Here is a 27,915-nt window from a genome sequence, read left to right as displayed (position 1 = left end):
CATAAAGAGGATGCGTTGCTGTGACCAATGCTTATTCCCTGTGCAGCTGTGGCGAGAGCGCTCAGTGGGGAGCTGTTGAAGAGAACACTGTACAATAGTTAGACAGCTGATTTGTTTTTTGTTGCTCCTTGGGCTCTTTAAAAAATAATTTTAAAGGAAATTCAGGGATTTTTCTGACTTGTTTCAAAACTGGGCAGAATTTCTGAACGAACCTGAGCTCAGTAGACAGCTTGGCAACAAGCAACATCAGGTGAAACTAGTTGGATTTAACTGGGTCTGACTGACTCAGAGCCCTCCAGGGGACGTGGTGAAACCCAAAAGAAGTATCGGTGTGATCCCCATGCAGTGAAGTTTCAGCTTGGTGCAGTCTCCATGATGGTGCTGTACAGATGGGCGCTTGTAATTTATGTGGAGGCTGAATGATGGCGGGAGCAGCTTTGTCACTGCCTTGAGCACAGCTTGTGGGTACGTGCAGAGTCTGAGTGAGTTAAACAGGGTCAGCCCTAGCCTAACAAAATCTGAACATGTCTTTTAGTCCATGGCCACCTGTTTGTATCACAGGCCGGGACAGAATTGGCAGAACAACTAGCTTTAAATCTACTTGGTACATGTTTATGAAGTTGTTGATGTGACCAGATCAGTTTCGGAAACAATAGAGGTAGACAGTTGACTCAGGGTGGGTTGATCAAAACCTTAACATGCAGCCATCTCAGTGCTCTGCTTCTACAGGGACGAGCCCATTTCACATGTTCCCTGCAGTTACCCCAACGTTGATTAAGTGAATGGTTCCAGGGCTCAGGTTTTTTCCTGTTGTATTCCTCGTCCAGGAAAGCCCATTAGAACCTCGCTTTGTAAATGGGGGGGGGGGGGTTGCTGGTACTCTGCTCCACAGTGGGGAGCACTCCTCCCAGACTACATGGAGATTCCCACAACCCACCCCACGCTGGGACCCATTCTCCTTCCCCTTAGAGTTCCTGCCACCTTCCTTCTGGATGGCCGCAATTGCATTAGTCCCTTTCGGACTGTCGGGGGGCTACGCTGACACCATTGCCTATCCCTCTGGAATACAAGCCTGGTGTGCGCCAGTCTGAGACCAAGAAACCCAATAGTAGACACCTACACTGGACATTCAGCCAGGGAAGTTCACTGTGTACACGCCCTCTGGTTAGACACTATATGAGCTGAACCATTGTACAATTAGCTCGTTCTATTCCTCTGCCTATTCATAGGGCTTCTTTCAACATACTTATTCACTGTGCATTTCCACAAGATGAGGCAGCTATGAGTGGTGTATCCTTTGCCTCCGGTTTTGTCAGGCAGGTTCAAACAGAAGTGTTACGAAGTTAACGCTATGCGACAGATTCCATGAGTTCCAGTGGGTGGGTTCACAGACTGCTGGACCCTGCTGGGCTGCTAATTACTATAGGACTTGAATAGTGAACCTGCAGGCAATTGTAGTCACACACACAAGGCAGGGGAGAGTTGTTGCTAACTAAGCTCTGGGGCAGAAAAGCATAAAAGCCCTTTAAGAAAAGTAATCGAGCAGATTAATTATTTCTAGCATTTAAGGAAAGGTTTGCTTTTCATAATTTTAAAGGCATAAAGAACTATTATGGTCATCGAGTTTGACCTTCCATGTAACACAGCCAGAGAATTTCACCAACAATTCCTGCCTAACTTTTCGTTTAGCTATTGTGTATTATTTAGAAAGACTCTACCGCAGCCCTGAGGAACTAGTTCTGGTGGTTAACGGCCCTCCCTGTTTAAAAAAAATATTGTGCCTTATTTCTAGTCTGCATTTGTCTAGCTTCAGCTTTCAGTAATTGGGTCTTACGCCTTGGTTTGCTAGATTAAAGAACCCTCTTTTATCAGAAATCTTCTCCTTAGGTAGGTTATTATATATCTTCAAACAGACAAAGTTTTTGAAAGCTGTGTTGGTGTTTACAAAACAAATAGTGACGTTGGTGTTTTCGGGGAGGCTCCTGTTTCCCAAAGACTAGGTGAAATTCTCTTGGACGTAACTGGTGTCTGCAGAAAGGCACCGTTTTAGTGGGACAGAAGTTAGGTATTTTTGCAGGTGTCCCTCTAGGCACATCACTTTAACAGGAGAGACTCTAAGGCAGCGTTTCTCAAATATGGCCACCAGGGGCACTTCTTGCAACCATAGCCTCCTGGACAGTGATGGGAGGGACACAGCAGTGGCCCCTCTCCTGGGGCAGTGGGGCTTGGGCTTCCAGCTTCCGCCCTGGCGTGGCAGGTTCTGGCTGTGGGTCTCCGGCTGCAGGGCTTCAAGCTTTGGCTGCAGGCTAACCAACCCCCATTGTCTCTGGGCCCCACTGTTTCCCTCAGCCCTCCATCACCCCTGGGTCCCACGCCTCCCTGCCCACCTCTCTATCCAGGGCTTAATCTATCACCCAGCTTGTGCCAGAACTGAGTAAACTGCTGTGAAAAGCAATATTTGAATGTTTGTTAATATCACTTTTCACTGCCTCCCAGCTAGATAGTAAGTCAGCTGTTTAAAGTGATATTAACAAGCATACAAATATCAGTTTTCACAGCCCTAGACTTACTAGCTAGCAAGTCTAAAAAAAAGAATCAAAAAACCAACAAAAAAGGCAAGATCATGCAAAGTATCTTATTTTGTTTCTATTCTGTCCAGTAAAGACTAGACAGTTGTACATTATTTTTATTATTGAGTCAGCAAAAATCCCGACTTACAACAATTACAATGATTTGGATATGTAGATGTGTGTATTAATTTTTCCTAAAATACTTTAGGAAAAACAGTCAGAGCAGCCACCAGTAAGAGTTTGTAGCCACACTGAAGCCAAAAATTTTCTTGTGAGAACCCCTGCTCTAAGGGATGTTCTGCATGATGCCTCTATTTCTGTAGGAAATTGACCACAGAGAATTTTGTGTTTCAAATGGCCAGATACCTATCCTAAAACTTAATGCCAACCTGCATTGTGTATATCTTGGGCTCTAGCATTTTGACTCCAGTTGCAGTCAATGGAGATTGGGGGTTATGGAATTTGAAGGCTCTAAATCCATGGTTCTCAGCCTTTCCAGACTACTGTAGCCCTTTCAGGAGTCTGATTTGTTTTACGTACCCCAAGTTTCACCTCACTTAAAAATCTACTTGCTCCCAAAAGTACTGGCCGCAATAGTCACAGCACACTATTGCTGAAAAATTGCTTTCTCATTTTTACCGTAAAATAAATCAATTGGAATATAAATATCGTACTTACATTTTCAGTTTATAGTATATTGAGCAGTATAAACAAGTCATTGTCTGTATGAAATTTTAGTTTGTACTGACTTCATTAGTGCTTTTTATATAGCCTGTTGTAAAACTAGGTAAATATCTAGGTGAGTTGATGTACCTCCTGGAAGACCCCTGCGTATCCCCAGGGGTATGCGTGCCCCTGGTTGAGAACTCCTGCCCTGAGTATTGCAAAGGTTGAATGAGGTTTTGCTGTTAATATCACAGGGCAAAAGGAACTCTGTAAAGGGATTTATTGCTGTTCATAAGTTAATTAATGTTAGATACAGAAGGCTGTAAAAATTAGGGCATTATTTCCTATTATCCCTCTCTCCTTGTAGCAAAACGATAGCTCTAATTTGGGTACTGCAAAAAGAGGTGTTTTGAAAACGTGTCGGCTACTAAAACATGCACACTATAGATGGAATCAGTGCACGAAACATACTGTTCAAAGGTTGGGGAAGCACTGACCAATATTGCTCCCCTTTCGAAAATCACAGCCTTTTCCTTCCTTTTGAGTCTCACCCTTGCTAATGCCGATAGGTTCCAGCTAGAGTTGTGTTCTCTCCCTTCTGCTCCTCCTCAGTTCAGTCAGTGATCCTGCAGCCTGGAGTTTGGGAAGTCGCAAGCACAGGCAGGGTAATGGTTTTCCAAAGCACCTCCAGCCCTTTGGAACCTACATCCCTTGGAAAGTCAAGGGGACATAGATTCCCAATTATCACTTTTGAAAGGGGCAGCTTGGCTCCCAAGCCACTAAGATTCTTTTGAAAACTTTAGCCTAAATGAGGACAGGATGAGTGGGCTGCTAGAAGGGGAAGGTTGACTTTCTCTTTATGCCTGAACATAGGGAAGGAGAAGATTTGGCTCTGCTAGCATTTTGGCAGCAAATTCTGTTTCAGAAGCTGAGGCAGGCACTGTCTCATATTATGTGTTTGTATAGCTGCTAGCATAATGAGGTCTACTGTGCTACAAATAATAAATCTTGGGGTGCGTTGGCTAGCTATGTATAGTGCCTGGATTAAAAGGGTAATTGGAGGATAGCCTTTTCTAAACTGCCCAGACTACTTTCAGTGAGGCTGGTGCATAGAGAAAATAACCCATAAAAGGTCACAGCAACTGTATATTAAATTGGCTCTTTTTCTTACAGAAGTTTCTATCTTAAGCATTGCTATGAATTAGAAAATTAGATCTGTTTACAACCTTAAATATTTAGTACATAATTTCAGACATGTAGTCTAATATTAAAGAGATGGCTCTATGAATACTTTGTAATTATAGATGCTGTTACATATCATGAAATCTATTTGATTTCATCTAGGAGAAATATTTGGGTTTTCTAGATGGAGGAAACTGGGGACGGGGACTCATTTGTAACTGGTGGAGATAACAGTGAAAACAACCAGAAAAAAAGTGCCTCTGACCAGTTTTAGTTCTTAAAAGGCAGTTTGGAAGAGTTTCCTTCCCTGTCAGGAAATAACAGAATGGTTCCCATCTCCCTCCCTCGGGAGAAAATAGCACAGTTTAGGAACAGCTGCTTAGTCGGCAAATATTCCCAAACGGGAAGTGACAAACTCTTCAACGTGGGATTATCGCTGTTAGACCAGTGGGACCCCTCTGAGGTCTGGGATACTCCTCAGCCTCCTGGCAGCTCAGGTCCATGGACATTTTACTACCATTGAAAAATTTGGAATTATTAGCATTTTTCCCTTATTTCCCCTGCTTTGGTAAGTCTTCACTGCTGACCTTCTGGTGCCTCCTGAGAGTTCTGATGAAAGCAAAGGATACTTAGGATGTAGGTGGGCAGCAGAGCAGGAAGCTTCTACTTGGCTGTTCCTAGATTAGGCAGAAAACCACATGAACACTTGGAGTGTTTGGCAGAGGAGGGATGATCCAGGGAATAAGATGTGAGAATCTGGGTTCAATTCCCTCCTCTGCCACAGACTTCCTAGGTGATCGTGAGCAAGACACTTAACCTCTCTGAGCCTCAGTTCCCCATCTGTAAAAGGGGGTGGGGGTAATATCACTGCCCTACTTCATAGAGGAGCATGAGGATAAATAAGGTAAAGATGGAGATGCTCAAATACTATGGTGATGGGGGCTATAGAAGTACCCAAGATAGACGGAGAAGATACATTTTAACCCCTCACATGTTGCACATAAGCAGCACAAGTGGTGCATTCTGAGTGTCCCTGGCACACCTGCCAGCAATGCACATGCATACTCTGTGCTAAGAATAAAGTGCTGGCAGAATTAACCTGTTCTGCATAGCTTCAGAATGAGTGACTGGTTGAGATCTGAGCCCTGGTCTACACTACAGTTAGGTCGACATAAGGCAGCTTACATTGACTGGGACAGAGAACAGGGCTGTCGAGCAGAAGTTGCACATCTGGTGGATTAGATCTGGCCCTGAGAGCTGCTGTCAGGCCCAACAAGTCTTTCAGCTCCAGTGATTGAAAGATGACTTTTTTTCCCTTAACTAACCTTTATCTGTGGTGGCTGTTTACATTTATGTTGTCAGTCAAAAGGACACCAAGCAACTGCTACTGCACAAACAGCCTTGTTCCCTGCTTAGGGAAACAACGGCCGCCCGCCCGTCCGTCTGAATGCCTTTGGAGGGTTGTTGGGTTCTTGTCAATTAGTATCAGCCATGTTACTTTGTGTTCCAGTGGCTGTCAGAATTACCATCAGACACTACCGTGAAAGAGCTGGGAGCCCCAGCTTTGTGTTTGCAGTACGGCTGCTAATGCACCCTATCTTCCTATCTCTTTAGAGACTGAGCACTCTGAAAAAAATAAGACACACTGCCAGTATGAACCTTGACAATTCAATGCAAGGACGGTAGATTTTAGGTAGTGTTCTTTTGGCTAATTGATGCTCTAACACCTCCATGGTAGTGGTTTATACTTGACATTCTCTTCCCCCCCCCCCCCAGGGTGAATCAACTGATGATGCCACCAGCCACTGTGAAAGTCTGAGACGGTGAGTGACCAAAACCAACACAAAATGTTCCTTAATGACAAAGATGACTTGTGTGCGTGCTGGGCGTTGGAGAAGAAATTCCAGTTCCTGACACGAGGTTAGCAGAGGGATTGAACTGTGTACTAGGTGATTTTCCCCTATACATCCTCCAGGGAGCAAGGGTGAGCAACATGATAGAGTGCAAAGTAAGTGACTTTGGGTTCCGATAATTAGAGCAAGACAGCCCCAGCTGCAAACTCTCTCCATTTTACTCTATTTGCCCACCCCCAAGGCCTTATGTTACAGCCTCCTAGGAGCAACTTACATGTGATATACCTCCAGCCTTGCTTACCCATAAGAGCAAAAACCCAGTGCATCAGATCTCTGTGACTTTTGCAATAAAATCACCTACTTTAGGCAAAAAAAAAGTGCAAGGGACTGAGGCATCTGAGAGGCCTGCACCATACTCTGTGTTTTACATGGCCTGAGATATAGTTTGAGAAGTAGATTTGTTGCCTTGATTAAAAATAAATAAACGTGGAGAGGAAAGGGCCTATAAAATTTGTCTGAGTCCTCACCCAGCTTCCCTGCAATTAAACCAGCTCGTGTGCTGAAAAAGCACCATGTTACATCTCCTCCTTTTTCTGCTCTGGTGAGAGTGGGGAGCTCTAGGGCATAACACTTTCCAATTTTGCAGCAGCCACTGAAAGATACTTCAGGCCCTGACTGTCCTGCAGCCCCATCCAAATAAGGAGCATCACATGAACACTGACACCAATGTCAAGCCACCTGCTCTTGGCTTGGTCTACTCTTAAAATTTATCCTGGTGTAACTGTGTCAGTCAGGGGTATGAAGAAAACCACCCGGCCATCAGTATACACTGTCCACACGAGGGGCTATGCCTGCATAGTCTCTGCAGTGTCGATAGACATAGCCCATCACTGGAGTGACTGATTTCCAGGAACACCCCAGCAAGTCTTAATACTGGACAACCAGCCCCTGTCCCCCCTGCTCAGGCTGTTTTTAATCACTGGCCGCCAGTCACAGAACCATAGCTTGGAGCAAAGGATAAACTCTTCCTGGGTTTTGACTGGGGCCAAAATTAATTAAGCACATTTAAAAAAAGAGGAGATTTTTCTTTCCCATAAACTAAGTGCACTGGGAGAATCATCATGAAATAGCACAATTAAGAATGGCCCTTTTTGGGGACTGATGTAATGCAATCTTGACTGCAGCAGATGTGTTGTTTCTATGGGCGGACATAGAACACTGTAGAATCTAAGCATTTAATAGGCAAGCTCATACCTTTCATGTGCTGGGCTGGAAGTCTAACACCAACTTCATGCCATTTAATAGCAGCTGTTTTACATGGTTAAAGACTCAAAGACTGATTGCAAGACTTACTTATAATGGCATTAACATGTTTCCCATTAGAGCAGTTAGAAATGGAAGGTCATGTAGTGATGTAAGAATAGTATTTCCCTACTCAACAGGGAATTCAGTATCAACACTGCTGGTGCCACTTGCTTAAAATAAATTTATGTTGCCTTTTACTCCTTTGACCCCTGCAGTGCCAAGAGAGGTAGCTGGGTTCTATTTCATCATCTTTAGTAGCAGAATTGCTGATGTCCTTTTCTTCCTAATTTTAGTGTAATTTTCGCAGTACTCCATGTCACCTAGTAAAACTTAATTTTTAGTCTTTGAGCAATTTAAGACACAGATTAGGGTCCTCTAAAGACAAGCGTGAGGCTTGTGACTCTAATCTGAACAGCCATGGAAGAACCTCAAGCAATAGTCAAGCATCTTTCTTGGGTGTCTTGTGATGCAGATAATGAGCTGGTTTCAGAGAGAATGTCAAATGTGCCAATGGGGTAAATCTAGTTGTGTTGCAGCAGGGCTAAGTGCACCTACACTGCCTCCTCCCTTGTTTTTTCCTACTGCCCATTGTTCATGTACTTATCTATGGTGTGGGTTACACAGCAGTAAATTACCACTGAACTTGGCTAAGACAGATCTGGTCTACGCTACAGTATAACTATTTTGGGAAGGGGAGTGATTTTTTTTAACCTCTCTATTTATACCAATACAAGCCCTAATGTGGATATAGTAAGGTGAGTACATGGTACCTTATACTGGTACAACATTTCCCCTTTCTCCTGTGGGAACAAGCTACAGCAGTAGAACTGCATCTGCAGTAGGCTGGTTGTACTGCTTTAACTATACTGGCATAATTAAGGCGGTACAGCTTGCACATAGATGAGGCCTCATCTGTTCGAATCGACCTCTTGAGTGAAGACGGGGGCTTGTTTTCCAAGCTCATGGGAAGAACAGAACCAGCACCTGTCTTCAGAGATCCATACACAGCCCCTGTCACACTAATGAGACTCCCCCCTTTTATTCACAGTTGACATTATGGATGATGAAGGACATGCTGCGTGGACTCCCGCTCTCACAACCACCACTCCAACCTCCTGCTCGGAAACCCCAGCACTGGACACAAACAAAAGTTCCAACTCCGGGATACATTTGGAGTCTTATCAAGTGCTAAACCAATCACTTCACTCTAACCAGCTGCAGGGACAGGGTCAAAGACACAAATGAGGATGGCCTAGATATCAGGGCTCCTAAGCCTAAGGATATTGTAGGGTTTCCCCACATTGCTGAGTGTCAACAGTGAGTGTCCGAAGAGCCCACAACCACACTACCCCTGTGAGTGACTGTACATTGTGTATACAGTTTTAGGTTTAGCCAGTGAAGAAGTCTATGTTGCATACAGGGCATCTTCCGTCCTATTAAATGCTGCCAGTTCTGTCAGCCAGAGACTATGCTAGATGGGGACCTTTTCTGTACATCACAGCTTTACAAATTGAAGGCTCAACCCAGCTTTCTTTAATTATTATTTAAACAAGTCAGAGGATGCTTTATGCTCATAAAATAGAGATTTGATAGAGTTGTATTTAAAATTTGAGCATCTCGAAAGGCTCATGCACCTGTACTGGATGTGAAAGCTTCCACTGTGTTGCAGCATCTATCCCCAGGAGGGCTCCAAGGAACATTCAGAAAGGATGGCACAGATGTTCAAGCAACAGCATCCTGCTTAAGGAAGTACTGGAGGAGCTGGCATGGAGATCTGTCTCTTATTCCTGATCAGCTGGAAGGAGGAGAAATCTCTCCCAGCACCAGGTGTTCTTTGGGATTGTTAAAGATGAGCCAGGAAAAGCACGGTCAGTGATATCTGGTGGCTTCCAGTTTTGTTTAACATACTTAGTTTCAGTTCCAGGTAGAAGAAGGTTTACAGAATACCAAAATCCAGAGATTAATTGCTTTATGTGGAGTCTGGTATTGCTGCCCCGTCTTTGTTTACATGCATATAATGTTCATCATTAGGCATGTTGCAAATACTAATTATTTTTTCCATTTATGGCACATTTCTGATGTTATAAAGCTTTGTTTCTATCCAGCAACTGCAGTTATAGAAGGATTTTTAGATTCAATGCACATCCTGTTCCCCCTCCCCATCATCCTACTGTTCTGGTTTGCTCCCTCCCAGGGGAGTGACTGTATTACTTAAGTTCACTTTGATCTTTACAGAAATGCAACTGGGATTTTCTTTTTAACACACTGGTCTAAACTGAGTTAGTAAGAAGTGAGCCTTCCTTAGCTGATTTGATGAACAAAGGGGTCTTGTTTCTTGCAGTTGACATTCAAGGATAAAATGTACATGATGCCAGCATGGAACGTAGTACAGCTGTGAGAGCAATGAAGTGCTAGCAGCTCCAGAACAATGTCCGCTTGCCCACTCACCTTATTTTCCTGCTTGGGAGAAAACTCTATTAGGCCTACACATCACTGTAGGCCTCATACCTTCTCAACCAGTCCAGCAGAACACACTTCCCTTCAAACTGTGGCCAGGGCTGGATTGGAAACAATACTAAATTAGCAAAGGCATTACCAACCCTGGGATGGTTTTAATAATAGCATAAACTCATCCGTGTTTTTGAGATCACTGGAGCCATTGATTGACTAATGTCTCCATCCTTTTAAGCAGCACTGCAGTGACTGCATATATGACATTGCATTAAGTAATCAGAGTCCACCCCACTTTAAAGTGCTTCAGGTCTTTTCACTTTCACACTCTACATTGAAGGAAGGCAGCTGTGCTCTGCAGTGAAAACACAAGAGAGGGCAGATGCTTCCAGTTACCAGCAGCCTGGTCAAAACAGCCACATTAACAATATTCCTTTTAAAAACCAGACTGAGCAGAAATATCTGTTGTTAATCCCCTTGGAATTAAGGAGACCAGCTCTTAACTGTAGTTGGGGCTAGGAGGTGGTTTATCTGGGATAACCTACCAGAGGAATGAGAGCAAGACAAGCCTTCACGCTGGCGAACAGTAATGCTAGAGAAACTAGAATTGCCTAGTTTCAGAGTAGCAGCCGTCACTTAGTCTGTATTCGCAAAAAGAAAAGGAGCACTTGTGGCACCTTAGAGACTAACAAATTTATTAGAGCATAAGCTTTCGTGAGTTACAGCTCACTTCATTGGATGCATCCGATGAAGTGAGCTGTAACTCACGAAAGCTTATGCTCTAATAAATTTGTTAGTCTCTAAGGTGCCACAAGTGCTCCTTAGAATTGCCTAGATTACCTTACATGGAGAGGTTAGTGACCCTACATGTTTGCTAAAACAAATCTCACAAGATGTTGTTTTAATTTCTTCTAAACTGTGGAAATAAGGTTTAAAGGGCTGTTATAGAAGTGCCCAATAGAATTCTGCAAAGGATTCTTTTCACTAAAATACACTTAAAGGGTGGTTTTGTTTTGTTTTTTTAAAAGTACTTCTTATAGGCTGAGCAAACAATTGGAGACAGAAGCCCCACTACTGGCTCATCCCCAGGAGAACAGTGAATGCGCTTTTGCGTCACTAAAATAATAAGCAAAGCAAGTTCAAAACAATGCTTCATTTCCTATCTCATACGGTTATTAACATTACTTGGAGAAAATGTCAACTTGGCAGTCTGGCAGCCAAAGGCCTGAGTTAGAAGCACATGAATTTTTTGTGCTTCTCATTAAGATGTTCTCCATTAATTTATGTAAAACATTAATAATAATTAGTCACTTGACCTCAGAGGCTAAGGGAAAATTAGCCGAATTTCCTAAATTATTATTTCAAGTGCTTTGTCTTAAAAGTTACTGCACTTACTCTCAAGAGCAGAACTTTGGCATTTACTGAGATTTTATTCCCTTAAATTTGCAATGGAAAGAGCCGATAAATACCCCTTCATTTGACAGCATTTTCTATTTTACAACAACTTCATCTCCTTGATGGGACGGGCTGACCTCACTCCCTATGAAACAAGGCCCAGTTCAGCCACAGACAGGCAAATGGAGAATTAGTTCCAGTCCCCACACACCAATGATCCTTCACTGATTGATTTCTTCTCCATTTGGAGGAGGTAGAGTAGCCAGCCAGGAGAACTAAGGGAGGGGAAGGAGCAGGGAATTTAGAACCCCCGTCCTGAGGCTGCCACTTCCCCGTGACAGACCATGATCCACGTTCAGCCACCTGAAGAGATGAAGGTTTTTTTTTTTTTTAACTTGTAGCTACGTATTTCTATTCCGAGACGGAATTTTTCAAGGGTTGTTCTATTAGAGCTTCTATTAAATATTTATTCTCTTAGAAAGAAACCAGATAATTGGGATAAAGGGGGTAAGGCAATAACAAAGCTATAAGTCAAGTCAAGCTTTCCAACCACTCTCAGAAGAGAGGTTTGAAAAACACTAAAGAGGTGGTGGCCGGGTACAACCTACCTTCTGCTGTAACATTCTGGGTGTCTGCTAGTGCCGGCTCCCTCTGGTGAGGCTGCATATTCCTGTTGACAGGAAGAGTGGGGTTCCAGGCCCGGCTCTGCCACTTTGACTGTAGGCAATTCACTACCTCTCTTCTTGTTTCTTCAGTTGTAAAATGAAGAGACTTGACCTATGAGGCATTGTCTCAATGAAGTATGCTCTTCCCTACCACCCTCTCAAACATCCAATTCCAGTATTCTGGTGCAGCGTGCCAAACACTAGATTCGTCCTCTCCCACATGCAGAGTTTACTAGGGCAGGGTCTCAAGTAGTTAGTTTTGACCAAGCTATTATGAGTTTTCCCTACAGAAGTGCTTCAGGAAAAGTCATCTAGAAACAGAGAATGTGGTGAATGTCGTTTTGCACCACAATCCAGATTGTTTAATGGGATCTTGTCACTTAACAGCTAGAACCATAGGGCTTATTATTTAACATACACAGCAAAAATTTAGTGTTGTCTTGTGGATATCTGCACTTGCTGGCGTAATGGGGAGAGGGAGGATATGAAGGTAGAATTAGAGTGAAGCTGGTGGAAGGAGAGACCCTTTCATTTCTGTACAGAGAACTCTCTCAATGCACCAGCTCTGCAGAGAAGTGGGTTTTTATGAAATCACTTCCAGGGTGAAGAGAAAGCTTTAGCATAAGCAATTTAGGCCACAAAATGTAGGATTGGAGAGCTATCAACTCCACTTGAAAACACACCTCAGTGTAAGAGGGGCCACAATTAAAGATCTACTTAAGGGACTTCATCTATTAGCACCCATCACAAAAGAGAAGCAAGGCTTGGGCTGATTATTTGTAAGCAAAATGTGGTTCAGTGCATTAGACTTAAGTCTTTAATTTAAATGCGTCCTGGGGGCATTTGGAAGGCCACTGTCCTCTTACCTTCCCCGCCCCACCCCCAAAACAAACTGCATTGTTGATAACTAGTGCATAGTCTAGTAAAACCTTAGAGCAGCTAAAACAGTCCCAATGGAAGGGGGAGTTGGCGAACTCTCCCCCTCCTTCCCGTACGCACAGAGCACCTGAGGTAAGGTGGTCAATGCTAGGGGCAAGCCTACACTGTACCTTTTTGTCCAGGTGTAGCCCACAATACTGTTAAGTCCATCCTTCTCCCTCAGTGCTCCTCTGAAATCCCTAATTTCACCCTTCTTTCAGCACCTGTGATGCTTTGCTGCAAGATACCAGCTCCCTTAGTGCAATAGTCTGTGGTTACCCTGGTATATTAAGTGTAATGGCACTCTGCATGAATGGGTGGGGTAAAGTTTACAGAGAGCTGGGGAGGCTGCAGGGTGCCTTCAGCAAAACCACATTGTTACAGCAGATTGCAAGAGCTTCTTTATACTTCACTTCATCTTAAAAGCATTTACCTCTGCCACAAAGAGCAGCATTTGTGCCAATGCAACCTCCACAGGAGCTTTTGCACAGCGGGAGACAAAACTGCGGGCAATGGGGACAAGGCAGCAACAAGACACTTATTAACACTGCAACCACACCAAATAAGTATTCACATCCTGCAGCCTTTACGCTCATAGCTAAGGGTTTGGTAAATCTACAGGACTGCTTACCTGAGTGAAGCTTGAAGTACTGGGCCAGCATCCTCTAATCTCAGTCAAACCTCAGAGTGGTGATGGAGACATAAATAACTCTATGTAGACTGGAACGCTAAGGTAGTCTCGCTTTTCCCCACATTCTAGTTATTTGGTTTCTTCTCTGTTTGCTTTATTGGTTTGTAAACCAGCACTTGCAATCACTTTTACTATGTGATGTATGGGAGTATATTGTACGTTTTCTTGTTATACAAGGGAGGAGTATAAAATAGTTTTCTGATTTCTTTCAGAAGCAAATGGCTATTTTATTTTTTAAGAGCAACTGATTGTCAGTCTCAGAGTATAAAGAAAAATAAAGCCAAATATATACCTTTATGTAAATTAAGAAATAAAAGTATTTAAAACATACCTCCCGGCTTTTTTGTCTGTGTCGTGGCTCCGGCCTCTAGAGAAGCTGCAGGCTCTCACTCATGCACTGCTGGGGTGCAATTCCCAGAGAGATGGTTGCTCAGGGCTGCCTTAGATTTAATGTAGAGCTGGACAGTCGTGCTCCAACAGTGTTTGCAGCAGCTCCTGATGGGGGAAGCATCAACCTTTTCTTAAATGGATCCAAAGGAAACACAGCAGGGAGGAGAGTTAAGGGGACTACAGAGCCTCTTCAGGGTGCTGGTTTGATCTAAACCAGACTGGCAAACACAGTGTTCAGCTGGTGACCCATGCAAAATCAGTGCTCTCAGGGGAGTGGTGGCCAGAGAGTAGGCACTCATCTGTCTCACAGAAGTGCAGCCTCTGGCCCTCAGATCTAAGGAGCCCGGGAGATTGAACTGCCCCCAGTGCAGCAAGGGGTGGCGCAGCACTTGGGAGCAGAGCTGGGGTAGGTGCAGAAGAAGAATCCCGCTGGTGGATCAGTTCTGTGGATAAAGGACTTACATCTCCAGGGCTGCCAAGGCAAAACCTTTTGCCTGTTTTAAGGAATGGCTCCAATTTGTCCTGTGGATGAGAATCACAGAAAGGGGCTAAACTTAGCAAGAACCTAAAACCAGTGACACGTTCAGCTGAACTGCACAGTGGGCGCAACTCTCCTGGCAGCAGCCAGCCTGAGTGGGAGAAGAGGCCCAGATGGCGGGAGTCCTCCCCCAGCCCAAGAGAAGTGATCTGTTAGCTCCGGTGCTGCCAGCCCTTGTGCCAACCAGGGAATGCACCACAAATCCCAGTGCCCCTTCCCTTTGTGCAGTAGAACAGCCCAGGACTCACCCCTTAAATAGAGAAATCGCCCTCAGTGCTAATTTCCTGTAGGCAGAGAGCATCAGGCATTCAGCTTGATCAGATTGTGCCAATGATTTGATTATGCAGGTTTTTATGCATTCAGATAGTCCTGCAGCTGAACTTGGAGCCTCAGCAGTGTTTGCCCAGTTAGCTGAAAGCCAAAGCTCCCAGTCTCTCTCTCCTGGTCACATTTTTTTGGGGGCTGTGGCAGGAGGTACATGGCACTCTCGTTAGCAGGCCCTATAGCCCTGTAGTGATGAGACAGAAATTGGATTAGATACTGCACCTCCAACTCCTCTCCTTTACCATGTTAGTTCACTCCTTTTCCCGTCTGCTGCTGGCCCTGGAGATCTTTCCAAGGCATTGATTGAGGGCTTTTGGAATAGAACAAGTAGACCACAGCCCAATTTACTGGGTTAGTCCTGGTACGGAGACCCAGGGTCCTGAGACCTGCTGAGCACCTGCAACTCAAGCCACCTTCAATGGAGGGCAACGCTTCCGCGTTGTGAATGGAATCTACTTATGAAACGCCAACGCGCTCTTTCTCTAGGAGTCCAAGTCTCATTCCCAGAGATCGTGATCGCAGTATGACTGACTGCCATTTACTACATCTGTACAGCAGCTAGCATAACCGCATTGGCCTCTAGGCTCTACTGCAATAGACGTATCACTGCAAATGACTCCAGCCTCCTGTGGTCCCTGGCCAAGAGCTTTGTTTAGAACTCAGAATATCACACTTACTGAAAACCACTCACAAAGTGACAATTAAACAAATGCTTTAAGGGAGGGTGTTAAGCTTCCCTCACCCACTGTAGCTATATCCCACTAGCTCACCCACCCTCCACAATTACCAGTGGCTGCAAAAAACATCAGTCTGCACTAGTGGAAATACCAATTACAGTATATAGGGGAAAACCGCTTTCTAACAGGGATTTCTCAAGGGTTATGAAGTCACTCAGTACGAGTTGTAATACCTGAGTCTTTATTTGTTCAGTTAGTGAGAGAGAGAGAGAGAGAGAGCTGTCTCCAACACAACAAAGAGCCCAGGACACCACCGTATCTTGCTTTGGATCTTTCATGATCCATTTCAAAGCTCATCCAAAACATTCCCTTCTCCTGCAGCTCGGCACCAGACCTGACGCAATGGGATGAACTACTCGTTCAATCTGTCCACTTCCTGCAACAGGCCTCCCCTGGAGATATGGACTCAGACAGACCCTGCATAGCTTCTTGGGGATCACAGCACAAGGCCTCAGACTGCCTATGCCTGCACTAATGTGCCAGGCACATTAAAGGCACCTAAACTGGCTTTAGCTTTTACTAGATGAGAGTCTTGTCCTCTATCCTTAGGGCTTCTTTGGGTCAAGGGTTAACCCTTTGGAAACTGTAGACATGTCACTATCAACCCTGATTACACATTTGGCCATCATCCCAAACCTTAGTGCAGAAGCCGTGTTATCCCAAGCCCCAATTTGGACCAAGTGCTGAAACCCTATGCCTGCTGAGTTTAGGAGCTCCCCAGAGAAGAGTCTATTCTTTAGTATTGCTCCAGAGCACCCCCCAACCTTTGCTTAATCTGGAATTTCATTAAGCAGGGTGCAGCCGGCTAGCTGAGACACTGGAAGCGTCTGTTAGGATTATTCCCAATTTCTCTGGGAAAAACGCTCACAGTTTTCCATGCTGCACTCTTGGTTAAATGTTTCTCAACTAGCAGGTCATATTTGTGTCCTCATCTCTCTGTGCCTCCTCCAGGCTGGTTTCACAGCAGGGCCTGGCTCAGCCCAGTCCATACACAGCTGACAACTGTAGCAGCTGAAAAAAAAATCAACACCCCTTACTGTTAGTTTCTTGGCAGCCAAGAGCAATCGAGAAAGAGACCCATTGAGAGTCAGAAGTTCCAGTTATCCCTGGAGCGACTTTAGCCTTTGTGCATGTAAAACAGTTGCATTGTTCTTGGCTATGCAGTGCCCCTGCCCCTGCCCTGCCCAAAATGCTGTGCAATCCCCCTGTGGCTACTCCACTTAAGGTGACAAGCGCAGTCTTCAATGCGGTTGCATCTGTTGCCATGTACTTTTCCTAGGAGATGCAAACACTATTTCTTCATTTACACAAACCAAGCAGAAGCAGCTGCATAGTTAATGAATTTGTGCACCCTGTCATTAGGACCAGGAGCATACTGGCCACAGAGGGTTTGTTAACACCCACACCTTGCATTTCCATGTAGTTGCGCTCCTCACTGGGCGGGGCGTACATGTCCTGGATGCAAAGGAAAATGCCACTGAACTAAAATTTTGGTCCTTTGAGGTAACCATCCCCACTGAAGTGCTGCCAACATTTCACAGGTGCTGCCAGCATCGCCCCAACTCCATCACCCCCACCTGTGCTGCCTCCAATCGACTCTTCCAGTCATGGATGGGAAACCCTGAGCATCGCAGCTACCGTGGTGCAGATGCTGCTCCCACAATGCTCCTGTCGCCCACCCTTCCATGACCACCCTGGCCAAGGGTCCCTTGGCACCCTGGGCCCTGCCCTGGGGCGTTTGACACATGGATTTTTAATTTGCTTCACTTTGTTAATGGGGGACCTCTTTACCACCCCCAGACTGGTTTCTGCTGCATCAGCCCTCCTGTACTGCCTCTCTCCCTGCATGTCTAGTAGCACAAACTTCCTCGTGCCTCTGGCTCCCACTCACTCCTTTTTTTGTTAAAATTCTCCAGCAGGACTTGAACCTGCAATTCTGAAAGGGAGCTCCTCATGCAATCTCCACTCCTGAGTGCCCCAGGACTGGGCAAACCTGCCTCCACAGGGTCTTGTGGGGAGGTGGAGGCAGCCACTGAACATACTGGGAGATAGACCCTGCAACAGAACAACACTGGCCCAGAAACACCAGGCAGGTAGTCACCTAACAATCACTGCAGCCCTTGCTGTAACAGACACAGCACCACGAAACCATTTGCCTAAGGCAGAAGCAGAGCTGGGAAGGGAACCCTGCAGCCCCAGCTTCTGGTGCCCTGCTCCAACCACCAACCCACTCTCTGTAGTCTAAGGCAAATAAGCTGGAAGGGCAGCTGTCACTTATCTTGCCTGTGCTGTCTTCAGACCCATAGCCCAGTTATTCTGCACAGATGCTGCTCTACATAATTACCTACTACAGATTTGTTGGTCTCCTTAGTGAGTCCAGATCCCGGGTGATTTTATTGCTTGCCGAAGCAGCCTTCAGCACTCACCCCATTATATTCTCAAGGCTGCTGACAAGTTTCTCTGCCTGGAACTGTTGAGACACCAATAGAAAGAAACGCCTTAATTGAAATCAACACCTCGTCCGTCTCTTGAAAACTGGGAGATGGACAGGACATGAAACCAAGTGAAATGAAGCCTTTGCAATTGTTAAAAGGCACAACTAAGTGCTGGGGAAACAAGACTGCACTTGGTGGACAGTAAACACTTTATATAAACTGTACTTCAAAGCCAGGCTCCACCAAGCAATGTAATAGGCAACAGAGTTGTTATCCTAGCACAATGGCTTGGTGAACCCACAAGGATTTTCTGCCCCCCATATCTCCAAGAGTAAGGCCATGTCTATACTAGAGAGCTGACAGTGGCACAGCTGAACCAATGAAGCTGCACCGCTGTAAGATCTCATGTAGCCGTTCTATACCAAAGGGTGAGAGCTCTCCCATTGACACAATTAATCCACCCCCGACGAGTGGCAGTAGCTATGTCAGCGAGGAAGTATTCACACTCTTGAGCGACATACGTTTTGCCGACATATGTGATAGTGTAGACATGGCCTTACACATACTACAACCAGGCGACAGTTTAACACAAGCTCTTCTGCTACAAACCACACTGCCCAATTGCAATCCATTACCTCCCACAGACAGAGGTGGATGAACATCGTGGGCACAGGATTTCAGGCTTAGTACCTCTCCCGTCGTTGGCCTCTTCCTCACTAGGACAAAATGCCAAACTCGGCTCCCAGTTACTCTGGATGTACACTGGTGTAACTCAACCAGCCTCCATGGTATTATGCTACATTTACCACCCACCTGTCAGAGTCAATCATTTATGTTCTAGGAGAGGTCTCTACAGGGCAGGGCCCCCTCGTGCCGGGTGCTTCACAAACAGCCAACGACAGGCCCTTCCCCTTTGGTATCTAGGTGCTAAAGCCACTGCAACTGAGAGCAGAATTTGGTCCTATATATTTTTGCCCTGTCATCCCTTGCAAGAGCGATGGGGAGTCTCCTTGAAACACTTCAGTGCTGCCTGGAGCTTTTTGCTCCCCTGCAGTCCTGTTGAAATCTGATCTCCAATCAGCCAGCCAACTGAAGAGCACTGCAGGCCCTTGTTCAAAACATATCAAGCTCTTGCTTCACCCACTCTGTACCCGGGGGCGGGGACACACACACACACACACACACACACACACACACACACACACACGGTACAGTCCTGAAAGGGGCAGAGTACTGGCCCACTGAAATCAATGGGAGTCGCTGTGCACAGCACCTCTCAGGATCAGGCCCACTTGAAGGCTCCCGCTTGGGTAGCAGAATCCACACCCACATACAAAGGTGCCTGTATGCAGCACGTGCCTGGCTCTGCTCCGGGCTCGTCTCAGCCAGCAGAGCAGGCTACGGGAAGGCCAAGCACAAGGACACTGAGTCTCATTTTAACTGCAATTGGGCACCTCAACTGCTGCTTAAAATACTGCCCATGGGCAGCCTCTGGAGGACAATGAGATGGCTCAGCCAGACCCCATCCCCACGCTCACCTTTGCTGCCACGGTGCTGCCCAGCCTGTGTGCTGCTTCATTCCCCAGATCTGCAGGGGGAGCGACAGCAAATCCCAATCCCCAGCAGCGGCAGCTTTCTAAGGAGAGAATAAATCAGCAGCGGATACACACACACAGCTTCAAACCCCTCTCAGTCCCATCAGCAGATCATCAAGCCAGGCCAGGCCCAAACTCCACACACTCCATTTGCATAATTTATCACCAGTCATCTCTTAGGAGTCTTGAAAGGGATTTGAAGTGTGGGGCCCTTTATTAGGGCAGAGGCTCTGAAAGGTGCTGGCCCCACTAATTCCAGATTGGCAGAGGGTGCCCTGCTTGTCATCACCTTGCTCAGAAGTTCATAGGGAGGTTTTTTGGCCGTATCAAGGGAAATAGCTGACCAGGGGATGCTGGGAATGAGATGGGGTTTGCAGATGTTCCGCAGGCTAAACCAGAGGCTATTTCAGTCCCTCCAGGATCAGCCATGGATTAGTCACCAGGGACCCTTCAAACCCTAAAAGCAAGTGGTCTTGGAAATAAAGCCTGAGTCGCTCAGTCAGGCCCTAAACAGTCAGAATTCCCTCAGGCAGGGTGAGCAACAGAGCGGGCACAGCATGGACAGCGGCTGTGCCAGTGCAACCCACAGGGGAGCGTGTTAAGGTCCCTGCTGTGCCAATCCACAGAGAGCAGGAACCGTCCCAGCTCCCGACTCACGGCTCTTTAGCTCAAGCCACAGCCGCTCCTGCTTTCGGTTTGATCCCCCGTGTGTCGGCCACGAGGGCAGCCAGCACACAAGCATTACCCATGCAACATGGTACGGCCACGGCTTTGGAGCGGGGCCCTAAACGGGTCATTGGCAGGGACTGATCCCGGCACCCTGGATCTAAAAGCACGAGCCTATCAGCTACTTGAGCAGCAACAGTCTCTTCAACCTCTCTGCACAGTCCAGAGATGGAAAAAGGGGCACAGTGTGTTCACTAGCATGGGATACAGAAGTTTCCTTTCATCCCACTGCACTAACAGGCTGAGCCCAGGCTGCAGGAGCTCGACCTCCTGCGCCAGCCACGGTGTCATCAAACCTCCCAGAAGAGCAGGTACGTCAGCGTCAATCTCCAGCCTCGTTGCTGAAACTGGCCATTAGTGCCAACGGTGGCAGGGTCCGTGTGACTCACATCATTGGTGACTACAGCTCTGCGCCACCTGAAGGCAGCTGCTGTCCTCCTGGAGCTGGGCAGACCAGCTGTTCCCTCCTCGGTGCACTGGGAGGAAAAAAATCACTCACGAAGTCTCACTACAGAAAAATGGGGCAGCAAATTGGCATGCAAGGGGGATGTGGGTTTAGCATTCACTGAAACCTGCACCTCCCCACCCCACACTTTAAAATCCAAACCAGCCCCAGACAGGGCAATGGGGGCACAACATCGGAGGAGGATCCCCACCCCAAGGGAGGAAGGGATATTGCAGGAGAGCTTTCTGCAGCGGATTCGCCAGGTATGAATCACAGGGATCTCCCGCCTCTGCTGCAGAGGCTGGTGCCGAATGCTTCCATGGAAAGTGACCAGCACGAAGGCAGGGGGCCCTGCAGTGCCGTTCTGGGACACGCAGGAGGACGGGAGGTGCCGTAGGGTAGCTCAAGCGGTGCATTGCTCAGGTACAATGGGGCAGGGGGCAGCAAGTGGGGAAGCAGATGAGCCAGGCTGACAGAGGCCACAAATGGGCCAGCTCACCCCACCTCCTGGGGAAAGTGAGAGTTTCAGGTGGGACTTCCCCCTGCATCAGCATTCGCAGCCTGGAACAGGGCCCCGAGCTGCTGTGGAGGAAGCCCTCTTGCAGAGTGGAAACCTGGAGGGGTGAGACCTACCTGGATTAGCAAGAAGCAGCCCTTTAGGTGGGGGGAAATAAATCAGGGGAGGGAGGTTGGAGGAACAGCTAAAAACCCAGACCCTTCCCACCAGCCCATACACCTCTAAATCCAGCGGGATATTCCCAAAACCCTGTCCCTGCTGGGGATAACGCTCCCCTGCCAGCAGCCTCGGCCATGCTCCGGGCAGGGAGGGAGAGCTGGGAAGGTCAACGGCAGCAGAAAGCCAGTTCTAAGACCCACTGAGTGTTTCTACAGGTAAATTTTAAAAGAAGCGATCGATTCTTGACATTCAAGTCTCCATTTATTAACTACAGGCACTTATCAAGGATGACTATATGGGGGATTGGAAAGGATACTTGTAATCTGGGGCAGATCCATCAAGAACGCTGACCCCACGAGCTGCAAAGCAGTTCAAAAGCAGCAATGCTGTAACCCACATCCCAGCCCCAGGGAACCAGGGCCCCTGGCCCAACATGAATCCTCCCAGTAAATGCTGCTTCACCAGAGACCATGCTACTGCGAAGGGGGAGACGGGAGGGCATCACTCTGGCGTGGCCAATAGACGGCCCGCTGCATTCACAGCACAAGAGGGCACCCGAGTGGCTCCAATGGGAAGCACTCAGCACTGGCATAAGTGGGTATAATGCCAAGGTGTCACTTACACCTGCTGGAAATTTGGCCCACAGCCCAGCTCCTGCTTCCCAGGCTGGCAAGGACCAGAGCTACTGCTGAGGCTGCACCTTCGGCTTGTGAATGGGTCCCAGTCCAGCCCGGGAGAGCTAAAAGGAACCAAGCCCTGCAGTTCTCGGCTGAAGCAGTGGAGGACACCTCTCCAGTCATAGCGACTTACATGAATGTCCAGCCGGGACTGTAACAGAGACCATTTCTGACCTGCAGAATGTCAGCATTGATTGACTGGCCAACTACCTGCCTAATCCCCAAAGAAACAAACAGATCTTACCACTGGCAAAGCAGAGACATGAGCAAGACAAGAGCTCCCACTATCCCAGACAATCACCCTGGCAGGAAGGAGGGTGGGGCACACAGCTACTGCCACACGGTTACAGAGCAGAGGACACATGCAGAAGGGCTGGAGACAGGGATATGTCTATCTGATCCCAGGCTTCAGGCTCAGTAGACAGCGACACCCTGCACTCAGAAGATTCCCTGGTCATGAATCAGACAGGCAGGTCATCAGGGGTCAGCACCACAGATGGTTTATTAAAACTATGAGATAGTGCAAAAATATATATAAGCTACTAAAACATCCCAACCAGGTCTGATTAAGTCCACACAGTTTATGCCTTTTGAGCTGGTGTTTTGTTTGCTTTCTTCTTCTTCTTGGCTTTACCCTGCTTCCCCTGAGTTTCTTGGCCATGGATCCCCTTGGCCTTCTTTGGCGAAGGGCCCTCTGCACTGGCCTTTCCCGCTCCTCCTTTCCTCTTTTTGTTCTTCTTCCGTGCTGCGGCCTCCCCGCCCTCTGGGCCAGCCTCTCTGCCGCTCTCCGCCCCATTCTCTGGACCAGCCTCTCTGCCGCTCTCCGCCCCATTCTCCTGGAGAGCCTTTTTGCGGTTCTTGCGTTTCTTGGTAGCTGGCAAGAAGCCTTTCTTCTTCCGCTTGAGAGGCTTTGCTCCAGGGGCGTGCTCAGGCTGGGCCACTGCCTTCTCCTTTTTGGGGTGCCTGTAAACCAAGAGTACCACAGATCATGGCACGTTCCAGCTAGGAAGGTGACATGCACGGCAGCCTGCCCCCTATGGATGGCAGTACGGGCCAGTAACAGCAAGCAGAAGCATGAGCGCGTCACGGGAAGCATAACATAGCAAGCAAATAGAGCAGGTTAGCTACATTCAGCGCCACATAGAGTCGGTTACATTATCTGAACATTTGCTCCATCTGATCACACGACAACCCCAGCTGGGCTGGAATCCAAGCAGATAAACAAGAGCTTCAGAGGGAGGCAACCCCAACTCCAGTAACGAACAATGCTGTATACATTTTGTTTGTGTGTGTGTGCGTGCGTGTCTCTGTCTCTCTGAGTACACAAGCTTGTGGGCGTGGGGGGACAGGAGGGGGAGCAAGAGACCTGATTGGGGAAGCCAGCTCAAAGATGGAAAGGAGGATCTCGGGTTCCTACTTAACTTTTGGGCTCATTCCAGCCCCTACCCCAGGCCTGTGCAAGTTCCCACGAGGGTGGAGGCCCCACTATATTTCCATTGCAGGGAGGCTAGCCCCCTCCGCCCCAGCATGAATTCATTAGTTATGCAGCAGCAATTACCCGTGTTTACAAGATGCTATGTGAAACCACACTCTTATTTACTTCTATCTAGTGCCCTTTGTCCTCGTATGGCATGACAGAGGAGGGAGGTTCGGGCCGTTTTCAGCATGCCATCAATCCCCACCGACGCTTCGACTGAGTCACCTCTAACCCTGCTAAATTACACCAGCCTATGGCAAACTCGGACACCTCCCTGGAGGCAACGTGACTCAGTGGTGCGGCTAGACAGTTAATCAGGTCCATTTGCCTGCTAGACCACTTAGGTTACAGCACTGCTAACAGCTACCATGCATCTCGGATCGCACAGAGCAGGGATTCAGGAAAGGATCCAGTCTTGAATTTCCCTGGCTTCTCTCCTTGTTTTTTAATCCAGCAAACCCTTTTCAAGTCAGAGTGTCTTCACCGCAGAGGTCTCGGGTTCTCAGGGCTGCCCATCAGTGACTCCACGCGGGAAAGATGGGGCCAAACCGCACCATTCAGTGCGCTGCGACACCTCCAGCCCCCTGGTGCCAGCCCAAGGAACTGACGCAATCCAAGAACGATGCAGGGAATAAGATTTGAAATCCCTAAAGCCTCCCTCAGGCACTGCCAGGCTGGTCGTTTGGGTAGCAACATTCACTCTTGTTATCCGCCATTATAACATGAGGCTTCGGCATCACTTAAACAGAACACCCTTCAGTTAGGCTGAAAAATGAGAATGTGTCTCGAAGGGGGAGAAAGTACCACAAACCCCCCATTCGTTAACTTAATTGGATTCCACTTTGTTCCTTAGTTGACACATAAGCCACCAACACTCCACTCTGTCTCTGCTTACGGCAGCTGGGCCCTGTAAACTCAGGCAGGAGATCAGAGGGGACAGAGAATGCCTAGCAATGGTTTCAGCTGTGGATAAAGAGTGGCAGTACTATTCCTTTATTGGTATGTTCTACCAGAGATTATACTACTGCATTAGCAGGATAGAAGATATTTTTAGGGATTTTTCCTAATTACTTCAATGGGCTTTGGGTCAAGCCCTTAAAACCCAAACAGCATGCCCATGCATCCTGTGAAATGAGTCACACACACAAACACTCCACAAGTCCCTCCCCTACAGATCCTGGATCACGTCTTCTAATGTCTGCATAATAATTAAACTGACGCCACCACCAGGAAGTGGCAAAGCTGTAAAGTTTGATTTTAGCCTGCACACAAGACAGATTTCCAGGAACCAAGCATTTCTTTCTGTCCTTGGGCAGAAGTTAAATACAGCCCAACAACTAACCCGCTCGATCTGATAGATAAAAGACACATTCAGCCCCTGTGCCTGACTCCCAACCTGTTATTCCAAGAGGGTTTTAAAGCCTTGCTGAGAGATGCGGAAACTAATGTGCTCCCTACTCACAGAAACTCACAGGATAACAGAGCTCAAGGAAGGGGCAGGAGCCTAAAACAGTCACCTAAACTGGCTGGCCTCACCCTCCGGATCTCTTGCAATGGTCACAAGTGACCAGTGATCTTGAGAATCTAACCTGAGGCACCTCAGAAGGACCTGGGCACCCTACCCACTAAAGCATTTTAATTTGGGCATCCAGAAAGCAGGGCACCCAAAAATCACAAATCATTTCTGAAATGGCTGACCTGCTTGCTACTCAGACCCACTGGTTGGGTATTTCTGCTCTCCTCATCCAGGACTGCCTCCGCAATAGCTAGTCATACTCACACAGTGAGGGGTAGAATGGCAAACCACACCCCTCCAGAAATTCCTTCACCGCCCGTCTGCCCTGGGCTGCAACTCAGTTCCAGCTGAAGGTTGGTCTTCACTGCAAAGTGAAGTGTCCGGAGACAGCACAGCAGCTAACTGAAGGTGATCCAAGATCAGGGAGAGCTTGTTATCCTTTCCCCAGGGTGACGAGACACCTGTACATACCGCACTTGGCCTAATGAGGTCCCAACTCCACCAGCCCCATGAGCTCAGGTCAGGTTGACATTCAGTCTCCTATATGGCAAAGGCACTGATCTGTTTCTTCCTATTTCCCCAAACTGAGAAGCCTGATGCACAAACTGGCGTAGAGGCCCCGGAGCTGAGGGTACATACGCAAATCCCAGCAGCTTCATGACGTTCCAGTAGAGACTGTCGAGGCGCACAGATTTCCCAAACCCCTCTTGCTGGCTCAGAGCTTGCAGTGCCTGACTCAGCTCCGTCAACTCCACATTCAGCTTCTGCAAGGAGAATTGTAGTAAATGAAGACAGTGAACTGCATTCAAACCTCATTCACAGTGGCACTGCACCCAGCTATTCCTTAAACCAAAAGCTACAACAGGCAAACCTCAACCCTCAGCCAGTTCCCAGCAGCCTCTAGGCTTTTCTCTTCCTTAGGGACTGTCTATCTTGGGGGACATGCCCTAGTACATACCTCTAGTGCAAAGACATTGCATCTGTGTCAAAACTGACTTGCACCTGCGTGGCTTATCCTGGTTTCAAACCCATCTGCCATTTTGCAGACACCCACCCTCCCATTCCTAGTCCCATAATGCCCCTATAGCAACACAGTATTGCTTGCACGAGAAAGGGATGTTAGGAAAGCATTTTTGTAAGGGGCCTTTAATGCAGTTTTATCCTTTTTTGGAATCAAAGCTAATCACGCACTCTGCTCTGTCTCTTCATATAATAATATAACCACCACCCAGATATCTCAAAGCACATTACAAAGTAGGGCAGTATCCTTATTTCCATTTTACAGATGGGGAAACTGAGGCTCAAGAAAAGGGGAAGTGACTTGTCCAAGCAGGGCCAGTTCAAGAGGCCCTATATAAGACAGGTGTTATTATAATTATTGTGGACGTTAAGGGTTTTTCTGTCATCAAACTCAGCTTCTAACTCATTTTCTAAAAGCTGTACAGGGATATAGACATGGGACTTGCACTGGCTTCAGTGGGAGCCATCTGGTTAAAAGCCCAGTGCAACATTTGGAAACAGATCTTCATGCAGGATGCAAACAGGACAGCTGCTGACTGAAGCAGCAGGCCTGTCAACAGCATGTATGATGGACTGAACCTGGAAGGGATCACAAATTCGCCCAAAGTGTGGGCTCACCTGCTGGTTCACAGTTTTGATGAGGAAGTTCAACAGCTCCAAACACTTAATGACTTTCTCCTGGTCAACTTTCACCTTGAACTCCGTCACCGCCTTCAAACTCTGCAAAACGAAGGAAGGAACATCAAACTAAAAGGAAGGTGCATCAAACTAAAAAAAACAAAGAACTTCCCTCAAGAGAAAGCAGACAACAAGCAATTTGCAGGTTTAAAACATCAGTAAAACACTCAGAAAGGCAAGAGGCATCAGACTGCAGGAGAGCCTAAGAAGTTAAGTGCCAGGAACCGCTACCGCTTGGGTAATAAATGTGACCGAATAAAGCAAGGCACGATCCTGCATTGCTGGGAGACTGCAGCAATTAGAGACCTACTTCTGTACGCGGGATAAAAGAGGAAAGTTAGTATCTCACCCGCTAAAAGGAGAAATCCATTGCTGGAAAACAGCTTCTACTGAGAGACCACCATCCAGTTCAACAGCTGCAGGACCGGGGATTTACCCACAAAGTGCTAATGCAAAACTCTATTACAACATATGTCTAGGAAGCGCCAATCGCCAGTCCCAAGAGGAATCTTGTCAATCAAGTGTACATTCACCAAAAAGGAGAGGGGAAAAAAAGATCTCTCTGTATTTCCTTTATGCACTGAAGGCTTTGAGACACCAACATGCTGCGGCTTAAAGCAGAGCCACGCAAGCGGTAGTGGAGATGGGTTAAAAGGAGGCCAGATTTATTTATGAGGGGGAAGAAGGGAAAACAAAGCATGAAGGGCAGCAGCAGAAGCCACCCTGCACAGAGATGCTGGGTCTTTGTTGACAGGTGTTAGAATCCTGAATGCAGGTGCCTAAGTAAAAATCTGTCTATAGTGGAGTCAACAATAAGGCTACGATTTTTTCATCGCGGTCACGGAAGTCACAGAGTCCGTGACTTCCAGTGACCTCTGTGACTTCAGCCCTGGTGGCCAGGAGCAGCGGGGTCCCCAGAGTTCCTGGCCACCCCAGAGCTCTGAGCCGCTGCGGGCAGTGGGGGACCCTGGAGCTGCAAGCCCCC

General features: G+C 47.2%; 2 protein-coding genes and 2 long non-coding RNA genes across 6 annotated transcripts in view; 1 reads left to right on the top strand and 3 right to left on the bottom strand.

Moving 5' to 3' along the window:
• The window catches only part of SPNS2 (sphingolipid transporter 2), a 174,786-nt gene extending 164,931 nt beyond the window's left edge, over positions 1 to 9,855 (top strand). For both annotated transcript variants that reach the window (XR_006276179.1, XM_038376274.2), the window contains 2 exons: positions 6,195 to 6,241; positions 8,625 to 9,855. Coding sequence is in view for 1 of the 2 variants with exons in the window: in XM_038376274.2 (XP_038232202.1) it covers positions 6,195 to 6,237 (43 nt within the window). In the remaining variant the exon portion in view is untranslated. The remainder of the gene's footprint in view (positions 1 to 6,194; positions 6,242 to 8,624) is intronic.
• On the bottom strand, positions 952 to 12,171 carry LOC122456965. Of its 2 annotated transcripts, none has more exons than XR_006276181.1 (3): positions 12,031 to 12,171; positions 7,186 to 10,382; positions 952 to 964 (listed from the first exon to the last, which is right to left on the bottom strand). It is a non-coding gene; the product is annotated as an uncharacterized LOC122456965 (long non-coding RNA). The 2 variants fall into 2 exon arrangements; XR_006276182.1 differs by having other exon boundaries at positions 7,186 to 10,134.
• A 1,179-nt stretch (positions 12,172 to 13,350) lies between these two features.
• LOC122456964 lies at positions 13,351 to 17,187 on the bottom strand. Its single transcript, XR_006276180.1, has 4 exons — positions 16,723 to 17,187; positions 14,028 to 14,608; positions 13,560 to 13,714; positions 13,351 to 13,474 (listed from the first exon to the last, which is right to left on the bottom strand). It is a non-coding gene; the product is annotated as an uncharacterized LOC122456964 (long non-coding RNA).
• A 5,536-nt stretch (positions 17,188 to 22,723) lies between these two features.
• MYBBP1A (MYB binding protein 1a) overlaps positions 22,724 to 27,915 on the bottom strand; it is an 81,148-nt gene continuing 75,956 nt past the window's right edge. The window contains exons 25-27 of the mRNA XM_038376092.2: positions 26,871 to 26,972; positions 25,872 to 25,996; positions 22,724 to 23,202 (exon numbers count right to left, since the gene is read on the bottom strand). Of these exons, the coding sequence (XP_038232020.2) occupies positions 22,821 to 23,202; positions 25,872 to 25,996; positions 26,871 to 26,972 (609 nt within the window). The 3' untranslated portion in view covers positions 22,724 to 22,820. The remainder of the gene's footprint in view (positions 23,203 to 25,871; positions 25,997 to 26,870; positions 26,973 to 27,915) is intronic.

The sequence above is a fragment of the Dermochelys coriacea genome, chromosome 17 (assembly GCF_009764565.3).
Source record: "Dermochelys coriacea isolate rDerCor1 chromosome 17, rDerCor1.pri.v4, whole genome shotgun sequence".
NCBI lineage: Eukaryota > Metazoa > Chordata > Testudines > Dermochelyidae > Dermochelys > Dermochelys coriacea.
This window is presented reverse-complemented; position numbering and strand designations above follow the sequence as displayed.